Below are 14,828 nucleotides of genomic sequence, written 5' to 3'. Positions count from 1 at the left end.
AGAGCAAGACAGTGAGAGGGGGAGAGCAGACAAGGGTAACCCATTAGTAAGCACATGATCCAAAAGCATTACAATTAACGAATAAATAATCACTGAACCTAGAACTTATTTGTCCTACTAGAGTTCAATTTAATCATTGTCAGCATAAGAAACAATTACCCTCTGCCCAAAAAACTTTATTCAGTTGATAAATACCACTTTTCATTTGACTAATTAGAAACAGACTCAACAGGCAAAGCAAACGACTTGCAATGAAAACAAAGTGTCTGCAAGTGCAATTTAGTTTCAGTCCAACAACGAAAAAAAAAAGAAAAAAAAAAAAGATTTAATGGTGGCTGCTGGATTTGCCGCACTGCCGAGGAGACAAAGTGTGATTCAAGGGTTTCTTTAGGTCAGACATTGGAAAAGCTTTCAGTCTGGGACTAAGCTCATCAGTGACATCATGATCGTATATACGTGTGTGTCCGCACCTTGTGCATTGAAGTCGATGATGAAGTTGGGTTCTTGTGCTGTTCGCTTCTTATTGGCCAGAAGAATTAAACTCTTGCACAAGGGGGTGGTGGCGTTGGCATACTGATTTGGGGTCAGGTAGCAAAGCAACATCGGCCATAGAACCTATATGAGAAATAACATGCACTCAATTCAGGTGTACAAACATTATATTCAGTAAACGAAAGACAAAGTGTAGAGAGATAAAGGGCAAAGTGTTATTATCTCACAATGATTTAACTGATGATACATAATAATGGATGTTTATTGTATATAATATACAATAAAAAGATATTTATCTTTTATATTTAAGATATCAGTTATTATATATCTTGAGTTAAACCACCTTTTGCTTTCATTACGGCACTCATTTCGATAAGCTTATGCAATGTCAAAACATTTATTTCTATTCAGAGTTGCATTAATTTCTCATCAATATCTTGTATTGATGATGGGAGAGTCGGACCTCTGCATAAAGTTTTCTCCAGCACATCCCAAAAAATCTCAATGGGGTTAAGGTCTGGACTCTGTGGTTGCCAATCCTTGTATGAAAATGATGTCTCATGCTCCTTTAACCACTCTTTCACAATCTGAGCCTGATGATGAATCCAGGCATTGTCATCTTGGAATATGCCCATGCCATTAGGGAAGAAAAATCCTTTGATGGATTTATTCAGGTACTCCGCTGACCTCATTTTTTGGGCACATGAACCTAAACCTGACCAACTAAAAAAGTAACCCCAGATTATACCACCATCCCCGCTGACTTGTATAGTAGGCACTAGACATGATGCATGCATCATTTCTTTTGCCTCTCTTCTTACTCTGATGTGCCCATAACTCTGAAATCTGGACTCATCAGACCACATGACCTTTTTCAATTGATTCAAAATCCAATCTTTATGCTCCATAGCAAACTGAAGCCTTTTTCCCCGATTTGCTTCACTGATAAGTGATTTTCTGAAGGCTACACAGCTGTTTAATCCCAATCCCTTGAGTTCTCTTCACATTGTGTGTGTGGAAATGCTCTTACTTTCACTATTAAACAGCCTTGAGTTATACTGCTGATTTTTTACTATTTTATTTTACTAAATGTTTAAGTGATTTCTGATCACAATCATTCAATATATAAATAAATAAAATTCGACCACATTTCTTCCTTGAAAATGATGGATTCACCACTATCCTCCCAGGTTTTAAAAATGCATTGTTCTCAATTTTAGTAGCTTCAGCAATCTCCTTAGTTGTTTTCTTTGCTTAATGCAGGCCAATAATTTGACCCTACTGAAACAGAATTACATCTTTTCCATGACCACAGGATGTCTTCCGACATGAGAAATGAGAAGCTACTCACTGCATCAGTTAGGGTTAAATAACCTGTTGCCAGCTGAAACATATTAATCACTGCATTAATTATATATAAAATATAAAATGTTAAACAAAATCAGTCTACCTTGATAAATCCTCACAATAAATCTCATAAAAGTGTAAATTCAGCACTTTAAAACAACATGTTAACAAGTAAGACAACAAAAATCTAAAAATAATCTGGCTAGGTGTTCATCTTCTGACATTTTCCTGGTTATCATTCGAATGCGTTTTGGCAGAGGGAATGGAGACAGTCTCATCGGCACATAAACTGTCTTCGTCTGTCTGCTGAGGAGAGATCCCTGTCAACGGCCTGCTGTTGATGTTGGGAAGCTCACAGGAAAAAAAGATCTAATATTTCTCTAGACACTCTTTCTTACAAGCGGCAGTGCCGGGCTGAGGCTGCTGACTTTGGCTGTGAAGATGATGGACTGTGCTGAATGACTGCAAAGCCCATCTCTCACTATATAAGAGTTTCATTGAGTTGTCTTTAAGATAGTAAGACGCATTGCAGATGTGCGTGTGTCTGATTTAGTGGCAGCAAGACTGTCATCACCACAGACATTGATGTTCCCCCTACTATTCAGAACAGTGGGTGATCAATATTGTTTTTCCGATGGTTGATTTTTAAATTACTACATTTGGTCCCCACATGTCCTCAAAATCAGGTTAAATTCTTCAATGGCAGCTCCCCTTACAGTCTTAAGAATGATGGCTGAGATATGACAGCTTTATGACATTTATCAAGTTCACTTATAAGGGAATAAAATGACATGCAATATCAGTCAATCAAAATGTTGCAGAACAGTAACAAGAACAAACCTGAACATTGCACATTTTAAAATAAGAACCTTGACTTCAAGTGTCAAAGGAAACCATTTTAACTTGTTTGAGGAAGGTGTACATTTGTGTGTACTCACGTCAGTCAGGCGGCCCACTGTAGTAGTGAAAAGATGTAGTGTGTTATCACACATGCTACGCAGGGCCTCATTAGTCACTTCCTCTGGGTCTGGTGGTCGCTGTCCTCGCTGTAAGAATTTTAACGCAATTTATTACCCATATTGCATTAAACAATCAAGCATAACTAGGGCTGGGCTGAAGTCAGTAAGAGTTCAAAGCGAACAAACTGAGGGAACCACCCTAGCTAACGCAAATATTTAAAAACTAATGTATGACTGACATATGATACAATATGGACTATGAACTGTGCTAAATTGAATGCTAAAGAGGTCTGAAACAATCTTGCAATTCAATGCATGGGAAATCAGGTAAGGAGATTTGTAGACTTATCAAAGAGAAGTTAAAATGAGATCAGTGAGCAGAAAGTTCAGTTGCAGCTACAGTCATGTGACACTGCTGATCTGCAGCAAGATAATAAAATGTGTTAGCCAGTAAATGTTGTTTGTACATGGTAAGTGTCCGGTAGAGCACAGTGCTGGATGATGAAGCGGACGAGCAGGTCTCCTCCCTCCAGCTCCAGGTAACCATGATGAGCCATCGCACTGATCACCTGCACCACTCTCTTCTTCACCTGCACAGGTAAACACTATCATTAAGACCCTTCTGAACACTCAAAATGAGCAGTATAAGGGGCCATTCACACAGAATGCATTTTTCCATTCCAATGTGCTACTAACACACGCTAGACGTACGTGAATGACCGTTGCCCTCACGTCTTATGCAGCATCTCACGCATGACACGGTGTTCTAAAAACGCAATGCTCAAGTTAAAAACAGTTCAACTTTTAAAAAGCACGTCTCAAGACCTTGCGTTTTTTCCCCATTCCACTGTCCGCATCTTACGTTTTTCAAAGCAAAAATGTATTCTGTGTGAACAAGCCCTAAATCAATTTCTGCACATTTATCCCTGAAAAAAACATTTTATACATAAAAATAGATCACATAGATTTATATGTAAAATTCAAATTTGAGTACTTGTGTGTCTCATTTTAGCTACTTTTTTATACTACTGTGTGCCCATGTCACAGACTTTAAAAAAATTAAAATCTACAATAAAACATTACATTTTTAAAACTAAAATAATCTAAATAATGAATGAAAGAAAACATTTATATGTTTCAGTATTTAAAATTGTGAAAACTGTTTACTGAAGTGTGAAAATTATTTACTGTATGAACTTTTACAAAAAGTACATAAGTATCAAAGACAAATAACAAACCAAGGTATCAGTTTATTTACCAAGTTGTCAGTGAAAAAAATGCTGGAGATTATATATTTTTTGTAATGTATGAAAGAAAAAATAAAGTTAACACTTGTGATCAGAATATTTTAATAGGTGTCATTTCAATTATGCAAAATTTAATTGTAATCATTTCCCCCATTTCCATTCTGTCAAACACAATACATTAACTCGAGATGTGGTGACAATGACACTGCTGCATAAATGTTAATGACAGTTCAGGAAAAAAAGACTAATCCTCTTATAATGCATGTACATTCACTGTTGGACATGTTAGTTGACAAATTAAATAAACTAGTGTGACAAATATATATTAAAGGAGTTTATTTTCTAAAGGTTCACAGGGGCAAAATTGCCTAAAGTTGATGAAACACCCATGTTTTGTCACATATCACATTCAGAGACTATATTTATGTACCTTATTGCTGTGGTCAGCCAGAGGTTGCCTGATGCTGGCTAGAATTAGAAGCTTCTTGGTTTCCATAGTGGAGGCTTGAACGGACAGATTAGAGTTTTAAAAACACAGGTCTGTACATGCCAATCTCAGCAAAACATTCTGAGCCTTTCATAACCAAGTATGACAATCTGTATGAGAGTGTCTGGTTGAGAAAGGAATCATTGACGTATTTGATCACATGTTTAAAACTCACGGGATGAGTTGATGAGGTGTCTGAGAACAGCCAGTGAGCCCATTCTGTTCCTCTCGTTACTGTTTTCCAACCTCTGGAGGACAAACACCATCAGACGGTCCGGGAATGTGTTAGCTGGGACCAAAAACAGCCAAATATAAAATGTCAAGTTCACCCTCAGTTATCGTCATAGACTTTGACTGTGTTCTGTGCCAATAAATGAACCAGTAAAACCTGTGTAAAAATGTATATATGTTAGTCAATGGCGTATGGTTTTAATATCTGGTAAATGATCCGATATATAAATAGCCCATATAAAGTCTCTACTGAAATGTGAACAGCTACATTATATAGCCCAGTGGCTCTTGACAGGTTTTGTTTTAGGACCCAAGTTGAACATTAATTGGTTAAAAACCTTGGTAATTTGTTAATACAATAAAATAAAATAAAATAAAATAAAAATGTGCCCATGTAACGATTCATAAATTTAAGGAGTTCTTTGTCTAATTTATGTACTTTTATGCTTCGGTACAGATCTAGCACTAACGCCTATTATTTTCACAGCTGAAAGACACAATAATGATTAAAACATCATGACTGACATGCACACAGAAAACATTCAACAACTCCTGGACTCCTTGCATCTGCTTGACAAAACACAAACGCAAGAGGAGAGCGATCCAGCTGGTGTATGTCACCTCAAATCAGCACTAAGCACACAACTGTACGATATCCTCTCACTGATTGAAGGAGCCTGCTGGTCTGACACTTTAACTTAATCTCAGCTCAGACTTCATCAGCACATGACAAGGATATGGCAAACAGCAGTCAGCTGACTGAGAATACAACCTTCACTTGAGTTCATGACCACATGGCTAGTAAAAAACAGGTTTCCATGATTTTACATTTGCATGCAACTAAAAAAAAAAGGTTTAAACAAGACCCACCGAGGATACTGAAGCATCGCAGGACCTCGTTGTGATTTTTCACAGTTGGAGGGTTGTTGAAGTCTACAGGTGAGCATATCTGGAAGGAAAATTAAATGTAAATCAACTGACAATGAGAACTTAAAAGTTGTGTCAAACAAATAATGGCAAATGTAAAGGGCCTTTCCCATAAAAGTGAAATGAATAGCCTCAGGCTGAAGGAAATGCAAATTCACGCCTGTACAGTACAGGGTGCAGCAATAAACAAAAAAAACTAAAGTCTAAAACTAACTAAAGTCAGTTTTGCTTATTTGTATGATTGAATTGGATCATCAAAAAGTCAGAAGCAAAGACAATGGCAAATAAAGTGAGATTAAATACATAAAGTACATTTGTGTTATTTAACATATTTATTTTAAATCTGTTTTTGTGCAAATGAGATGAGTAAATGCATGCTCACATTTAGTCTACAACTACAATAACCATCATGCTTACACAGTGCACACACAAATGCACTTACTCGGGAGGTGTCAATATTATATATAATCCGTCTTTAATGGAAAAATCAGTGATAAAGTATAATTAAATAATCTAAATGAAAATGATCAAATTTAATTTAACTGGTTTTCTTATAAAAAGAGGGTGTAAAGTTTAAAATGAATTAAATACATCTTAACAAAAATGCTCAAATTTCAAAAATAAATGGTGTAAATTAAACATCAGTCAATGAACAATGGTTCCAATCCAATTTCAAATTAAATAATAAAAAAAAATTTCCAAAGCCAAAGAGGTGAACTTTTGTAGACACTTCCTATTATGTTAAACGGTTAAATGGCCCTGGGCTGCTCTCTATGCAACACTGTGGTTAGGCAACTTAAAACCTGTTTCATCAAAATGAAAACACAATTACAAGCAGCTAAGCAAGAGAATTAGAAGAAGTCTGTAAAAGGTGGTGCATGTAAAGTGCGAGTGAGAGAGAGACACTAACCTGCTGGTGCAGAGCAACTAACAGACCATCAATCTGTGTCTCCAAAACTCTACTGCCCATATTCACAGAGGCCTCCAGGACCTGACACAAGCTCTGAACAAACACAAACAGCATTAGAATACATTAGGCAGTACAGAGTCCTAGATCTCCTCATAGATCAGTCATAAAATCTGATCTGATTCTGCTTAAATAAGTTGTCTTTATTGAACACACTATAGAAACATTCACAGTCTAGAGTGAAAAAAGAATGTGAACTTGGATTGAATAACTGGTTGACCCATTAATGTCCACCAAACATTTCCTCTAGTTGTGAATCAGATGAAACAGAGGAAGGAGAACTTTACCTTGCTGATGATGTAGTGTTCTGCATTCTTCTTGTAGAGGCTCAGTATGGTGGGAAGGAGTTTGGGAAGTTGTTCTTCCAGTTTATCATGTGCCATCAGGTGACTCATTGACCCAAGAGCCTCTGCAACAGTCAGACGCAGCTGCAGAATAACACACACATGAACAATCAGGTACAAACATGTACACGAATCCACACTCTCACACTAGATCATTTGAACGCAAGCACGGAAACAGAAACGGATGATAACAGAAACAAAAAAATAACCAAACCAGACTAAAAAAAAAAAAATTAAGAAATGGATGAGGAGTGGAAGTAAATTATTAGGTTTATGGTCATTTGACTGAAAAAAAAAAAGCACAAAAAAATTTTTTAGAATCACTTTATGAATATTTTAAAGCTATTTTAGAAGTTATTTTGATGATCAGTGACCAGGAAGTATTTTAATGACAGCATGGTATAAAATGCATGCTTTGTAATGACTCCATTATTTTTTAAAATGTACATTTCTGTGTTACAAAAACTAAATGTGTAAAAAAGGCGAAAAAATGACACAATCTAAACTTCAGCAATTACAAAGAAATCCACCTCTCTGAAAGAAGCAGATTTATTTCACAGGCTCACATGTTTTTTCCCTGCTTCAACTCCAAAGAAAACTGAAATGAACCCAGTTGGCACAAATTCATGTCCCTCTTTAGTCTCAAAAGTGAGTTAGCTGTAATTGGATGTGTGCTCCATCTCATTGAGTGTACCTTGGACTCTCTGCTCTGGATCCAGCTGTTGAACAGGATGTCGTAGGCTGAGTAAATCTCACTGGAGAAGGTGTCTTTGCGCACAGTGGGGTCTGGAGCCTTGTCCAGGTTGGCCAGATATTCTAGAATGCTCTCACTAAATCGGCATAGAGCTAAGAGGAAACATTAACAGATGAGAAGCCACATCACAACAAACATTTAATAGGAATCAAAACATTTCATACAAGTAAAAGACAAAATACAGAAATTTTGTCTAAAAAATAAAGAAATTACTACTTTTATTCAGTAAGGATGCATTACATTGATCAAAAAATTATATTTTAAATAAATACTGATTAATTGAACTTTCTATTCTTATCAAAGAATGCTGAAAAAAATATCACTTTTCCACAACAATATTAAGCAGCAAAATTTATCTTATTATTGACAGTAATAAGAAATGTTTCTTGAGTACCAAATTAGCATATTAGAATGATTTCTGAACGATCATGTGATACTGAAGACTGGAGTAATGATGCTAAAAAATTCAGCTTTGCCATCATTAAATAAAATATATTAAAATAGAAAACTTCTGATCAAATTAAAAAAATTAAGAGAGCATGACATTTTACCAATGCACAAATTTTGAAGAGTGGTGTATACATTTATTCATATTTAAATATTTAGCTGAAACATAAAATGTAACACTTTTTGCAAACCTGTAATTGAGCTTACCGGAAGAGAAGACCCATTTCATGTTGTCTTGTTTGGTCATGCCCAGCATGGGCAACATGGTTCCCATTATAGCATTTAGAAAAGGTACCATTCCATATACTGTGGGGCAGATGTCACACATATCAAAACAGGTCAAAAACGTAAAACAAGAATGCAGGACTTAAACAAAGAGACCAAATATACATTATGGAGATACTTTTTTTTTTTTTTTTATTAATGTCAGGCTTAAGGGGTGTTTAGGCTGTTTGTGGTAAACTGACTCAGAGGGAAAGCCTGAGCCTAAATGATGTGGCTACAAAGGTGCATAAGACAAAATAGGTTGGGAAACACTGGTGTTGACCCCAATGAAACCTGAAATGTTAAAACAAAGTTTACAGGAAGTGAAAATAAAAATGTAAGTGCTCATGTGATGCTAAAAATAATAAACAAGGTTCAGTAAAATAAGGATCTGAAAAAATGATGATCAACTGTCAAATGCAACAAAGCATGATCTAATATAATTTGCAAACTCCCTGACTAAAGTTTGCAGGTAAAACTGTAACTTCCATATAATTTTTCAAGTTAAAAACTAAAATAAAAGCTTCAAAAATTTGAAAATTCTGTAAAATTAATGAAATCAAATTAGATTCAGAAAAGAAAGACATCACTAGAGAAACCTTTTATGTATGTACCATTTGAATCCGAGAGACTGGCCAGTGTTTGGACCACAAAGAAGTGAGGCAAAACTCCCGGCTGGAACTTCCCGAGTATCTCCTCCATGATGTCATTAATATATTTGTTTCCCACAGCAACCAGAATATTACTGGCTGCTTGCTGCCAGTCTGGGACAACCTCCTGTACAGAAGAAGACAATTTGTTTTGTTTTAATACTCAATTTTGCCAGGTTTAGGAGTAACCTGTCACATAACTATTTTTCTAAATGTCATTGAAAGGGGAAAGTAAGACACTCAAAACAAAACCAGTTCTTTTTATTTTTAAGTCACAGTGTTCAAACGTTTTGAATCAGTAAGATTTTTTAAAATGTTTTTGAAAGAAGTCCCATTAATACTTTATTTTAAGGTGACATAGTTTCATGTTACTACATGTACTTACTATAGTAATAACAGTACCTTATTCATTATTACAAGTTACTAACCCTAAACCAAACCCTTACCGTAACTCTATAGTAAGTACATGCAGTTCATTTATATTACTCAGCACTTATTTGAGTAGTTACAATGCATTACGTCACCTTAAAATAAAGTATAACCGAAATCTCTTATGCTCACCAAGGCTGCATTTATTTGATCAAAAAAAAGTGTAATATTGTGAAATATTACTGAAATTTAAAATAACTATTTGAATATATTTTGAAATGCAATTAATTCCAGTTATGGCAAAACTAAATTTTCAGCTTCATTACTCCAGTCTTCATTGTCACATGATCCTTCATCATTTATAATATGCGGGTTTGGTGCTCAAGAAACATTTTTTCTTATTATCAATGATGAAAACAGTTGTGCTGCTTAATGTTTTTTTTGGAAAATGTGACTTTTCTTTGATTGATAGAAAGCACAAAAGAAGAGCATTTATTTATAAACTTTTTGCAACATTATAAATGTATTTATTGTCACTTTTGATCAATGCAATCCATCCTTCCAGAACAAAAGTATTAATTTCTTTCAAAAAAAAAAAAAAAAATCTTAATGATCCAAAGCTTTTGAACAGTACAGTGTAAATCAGTAGTCTCACCTTTGATTTAGTCATCTCATCTGACGCCAGATGTATGACACTCTTGATCTTGGGGTAACTAATGTCATCAATCCTGCTCTTCACCACCAGCTCAATGGTTTGCAAGACCACCATTCTGTGCACGACCACCAGCTACACAGGACAAAGATGACTTGTAAGTAAGCTCATGCACATGTACTAATGAAGTATACTATAAAAGACATGCTATCACAATACTAAATCAGTAAAAACACAGAGTCTTAAATTAGCAAACTTATACATCCTGTATTCATATCTGACAAAGCAGGTGTTTCAACTATTAAAACAGACATGAGCTGAATCAGAGGCAGGCAACAGCAACACAACCCTGTCTGTAAGCAGTGGGTCTGCCCTAGTCATTACAAATCAATAAAAGGAAAAGATACAGTTACAGATAAATGGTTTATAACTGATAATGTGTGTTTCCCTTTCCTTTCTGTATGGGGAAATGTTTTCAAAATGCGATTTGACCTCAAGGTTCCCTGGGAAGTAAAATTCACCACATAAACAGAGGAATCATGTAACGCATACGCATAACATGAAAACAAGGCATGAGACTACTTAATGTGACGCAGTGAATTACAACACATCTGTCAAATCATCGGAGACAACAAAGAGTTTCTGCTTCCTGTTTAGCAGGCCAACTCAGCAATGTAATGTTAAGTGTGCTTGAAGTCAAAGTAGCCTGGCTATCATTATAAACATCTGCTTAAGAAATACAGACTATGCTCTAATAGACTAGAATAGGAAAGGTACTTGATTTAAAGACATTGTTACGCTAGTTTTATCATAAAATGATTGACAACAATTATACTGCCATTCAAAAGTCTGGAGATTGTAAGACTTTTTAATGTTTTTGAAATAAGTCCCTTATGCTCATCAAGGCTGTATTTATTTAAGGCAAAAAAACAGCAATATTGTGAAATATTATTACAATTTTAAGGTAAAAAAAAAAACAAAAACTATTTGTTTTTTTATTTAAATATATTTTAGAATATTATTTATTCCTGTGACAGAAAAGCTGAATTTGCAGCATTGATACTCCGTCTTCAGTGTCACATGATCCTTCAGAAAACATACTGATTTGCTGCTCAGGAAATGTTTCTTTGTTGTGCTGCTTAATATTTTTGTGGAAACCATTATACAACTTTTCAGGATTATTTCATTAATATAATGTTCAATTGAACAGCTTTTATTTAAAATCTTGTGTAGAATTATTAATATCTTTACTGTTCGGTTGATCAATTGAAATGCATCCTTGCTGAATAAAAGTATTAATTTCTTTAAAAGAAATCTTACTTACACCAAACCTCTGAATATTAGCATATCTAAAGCTTCAGAGACAAGACTGAATCCATGATAACTTCTGATAATTGATGCTTTTTAGAACATATAAAACCAACAACATTCAGCATTAATCTATTTAACATCTAATAGTCTTCACAGAGGAAAGAGACAAGCATATGAAAATTTGAAGAGAACAATAATATTTCTCTGGAAAACCTTTTTAAAATAGGTTCAGATATTTTAAGGAGAATCTTTGGCTGACCTTGGGGTGTTTGAGCAGGTAGTCCTGGCACATGGACAGGACTTTATCAGGCTGCTGGTTCCCGAGTGTCAAGATGGATTTCCTGACCTGTTCCTGCACCACCGGGTCCCTGTCATTGGCAGCATCCAAAAGAGCCAGGGTCACCTCTGATAAGGTAAAAACATACACATTAATATGTACACAGAACTGGATGGAACATTTCTGAAATGTGTGTTGTACACAAACACAGAAGCTACATGCAAAACCGTATACTTCCCTACTATATAGTAGGTGAAAACAGCATGTGGCAAAAGAAGCATGTCTGAATTAACAATACTCATAAGAAAGTAGGCACAAAGTACCTGGATGTCCTACTACCAGCAATATTGTGCAAATGTGCATATGATGGACACTTTACTATCCCATGAAGCCACAGGAGAGGATTGGTGAATGGCAGTGAAACGACTGAATTTAATTCACACTACATAGAACATACTTTTTTAGCGTCTGTGAAGTAATTCATTATTCAAAATAAGTACCTACCCAAGAGGGTATGCGATTTCGGATGCAGCCAATTATATACTATCATTTAAAAGTCTGGGGTTGAGCCACTATGCCAGTTTATTTCTCAATGGACAAACTGACCTTTTATTAGTCTTACTATCTCATACTACACATATTCTTTCAACACCAGACATTGCTGTTTTTCACCTACACAAACACAACTCTTGTGAGTGGGAGATCAATTAATCATTGGGATTTGTGTAATTAACTCTGTCTGAGTCATGCACTAGTAGGTCACAAGTGCTGCATCGAGGACATGATGGATGCCTCATGATATGACTCACTCCTGCTCCTAAACTCACAATATAGAGAGTACAACGTAAAGGGGAGGATCTGCAATGCAGAATATCTTGACACAAACTTTGCAACATCTGGATATTTTAACCATACTTAATCTTCACATACAGTCCCATCTGATTAGATTATTCTAATCTACCTACAGCGCACAGAGTAAATGTTGCCTAAACATACTCATTGGGCAATTAGCTTCAATTCCAACCTAAAGAATTCAGTGTTGAAAGACACTAATGGGATAAGAGAAGCTCATGACTGGATTTATGTGGTAGTTCATTTTAAATGAAAAACAGGTGCTTTTGACATCAGTTAAGACGTGTATGTATCTATCAATCTGACTCTCCATCTCTGTTAGGGCTGAGCTAATATGCAATACACTAATATTCAAAAGTTTAGGGATTAGTAGGATTTTTGTTTGTTTTTAAAGAAATATTACCTTTTTTTCAGCAAGATGCACTAAATTAATTAAGTCACAATAAAGAAATTTATGTTACAAAAGATTTCTATTTCACCAACAACACAAAATCTTGAAAAATGGATCCGTTTCCACAAAAATATTAAGCAATATAACTTTTTTTTTATTTTTATGCAACACTGAAGACTGGAGTAATGGCTGCTGAAAGTTAAGCTTGGCCATCACAGGAATAAATTAAATTACATTAGAATTACATTACATTATCATTTAAATTATAATAGTATTTCACAATATTACTTTTTTTATATATAAAATAAATGCAGCCTTAAAGACAGATTTGGTCAGCAGCCAAAAGCACTATGAGTAACTAACCAGTGTTGCTTTACATTGAGAGCCTGGAGATGAAAACCAAATCAATGTATAACATGACAAACATTCAACATATAACTCTAGACAAGAGTGTGTGACATGATGCTTACAAGTGCTTGTGTGCAGGTGTGTGGACTATTAAATTACTTGACATTAAGTATATAGTATGCAAAGTGGAAAAGAGTGTTACTCACGCTCTACATCAGTCTCCTCTATAACACCCATAATGAGGATAGCAGCAGAGATTTAGGAATACATCTGGTGGTCCAGTATCCCTCAAATGAGCCCACTCTACAGATACAAACCAACAACAGATGAACCAATAATCAGTTTTTCCACTTAAAAAACAAAGTAATTATGTTATGTTTATTGTCATCATTAATTGTTGTAAGAATATTCACAATGAATATTTAATTGTTGCATTGTAAAGAGTATTTAATCAGTACCGTCATAAACATTTAAAACACTAATATGTTGTAGGCTACATCACAGTACCAGTCATAAAAAAATATTTCTAAACAACACAAAGTCTCAAAACCTAGCCAGTGGACTAGACAGACAACATTTTTAGCACCAAGTGTAACTGTGATATATCGGGATCGTAAGTGCACCTATGATTCCTAAAAATGCTGTCTAGGTAGGCAGCTCATTAGGTTGAGACACAGCCCGACACCGCATTCCATGTGATTAGGCAATATGACATAGAAAAAGCACAGATCAGGTAACGTGCAGTGAAAACGGCACGTATGCAGATATGGACTTATAGTCTAACTAACACTGTAGGTCACTTCCACAGCCGTTAGTATTTCACACTCGATGTCAACTTCCTCAAAGCCACAGCGACCTATTAAACTACCACGACAGCGTTTGCATTACATTTACGCTGGCTGCCATGCATTCAAGACAACTGAAATACAAATAAAATCGCTTAAAATACATTTACAACAACGTAAAATGACTAAAAATTAACAATATGTCAATCTTGTTACCTTTCCCCTCGTCTGTCTGCTTGACTCGTTCGCCCGCAGGCTACACTCTCTGATTCCCTTTTCTCAGATGCATTAAGCAGTTATTTGTCAGCGAAGGACCTAATGTAAATCCGATAAGTGATTCTGATCCTAAACGTAACCGTATAATTGATAATTCAGCTGAGGTTGATGCTCTCATAGACGCTACATTGTATCATAGGTAAACACGCCTAATCACGTGTTTCTGCTCAGGAGGAACGCATCACAGGGGGCGTGGCCTGTCGCGTAGTCCTCAAAACACCAACGAAGAAGACGAAATGCATGCAAATCGATCTACTTAATTATTCATGTATGGCATATGCGAGGTAAAAGTACAATTTGGGACGGCTGAATGTCCTTTTATCTACCATGATTAAAAAGAAATGATTTAACGTTTGTTAATGTAGTTTTAAAATTCGTTCCATTGGAACAACGCCAACAGATCAATTTAGCATTTTTTATTAGTATTATTAAATTATTATTAATATATTAA

The 14,828-nt window shown here is 35.4% G+C and overlaps 1 protein-coding gene across 3 annotated transcripts in view; it reads right to left on the bottom strand.

Moving 5' to 3' along the window:
• The window catches only part of mroh1 (maestro heat-like repeat family member 1), a 34,128-nt gene extending 19,593 nt beyond the window's left edge, over positions 1-14,535 (bottom strand). For all 3 annotated transcript variants that reach the window (XR_010896907.1, XM_067406793.1, XM_067406780.1), the window contains exons 1-15: positions 14,318-14,535; positions 13,523-13,619; positions 11,708-11,853; positions 10,141-10,272; positions 9,081-9,243; positions 8,410-8,508; positions 7,696-7,847; positions 6,945-7,085; positions 6,601-6,693; positions 5,634-5,712; positions 4,708-4,821; positions 4,476-4,549; positions 3,266-3,388; positions 2,778-2,885; positions 471-615 (exon numbers count right to left, since the gene is read on the bottom strand). Coding sequence is in view for 2 of the 3 variants with exons in the window: in XM_067406793.1 (XP_067262894.1) it covers positions 471-615; positions 2,778-2,885; positions 3,266-3,388; positions 4,476-4,549; positions 4,708-4,821; positions 5,634-5,712; positions 6,601-6,693; positions 6,945-7,085; positions 7,696-7,847; positions 8,410-8,508; positions 9,081-9,243; positions 10,141-10,272; positions 11,708-11,853; positions 13,523-13,553 (1,600 nt within the window). In the remaining variant the exon portion in view is untranslated. The remainder of the gene's footprint in view (positions 1-470; positions 616-2,777; positions 2,886-3,265; positions 3,389-4,475; positions 4,550-4,707; positions 4,822-5,633; positions 5,713-6,600; positions 6,694-6,944; positions 7,086-7,695; positions 7,848-8,409; positions 8,509-9,080; positions 9,244-10,140; positions 10,273-11,707; positions 11,854-13,522; positions 13,620-14,317) is intronic.
• Between the last annotated feature and the right edge of the window lie 293 nt (positions 14,536-14,828).

Source organism: Chanodichthys erythropterus, chromosome 2 (assembly GCF_024489055.1).
Source record: "Chanodichthys erythropterus isolate Z2021 chromosome 2, ASM2448905v1, whole genome shotgun sequence".
Lineage (NCBI taxonomy): Eukaryota > Metazoa > Chordata > Actinopteri > Cypriniformes > Xenocyprididae > Chanodichthys > Chanodichthys erythropterus.
Note: the sequence above shows the minus strand (reverse complement) of the source record. Positions and strands in the feature narration are given on the sequence as shown.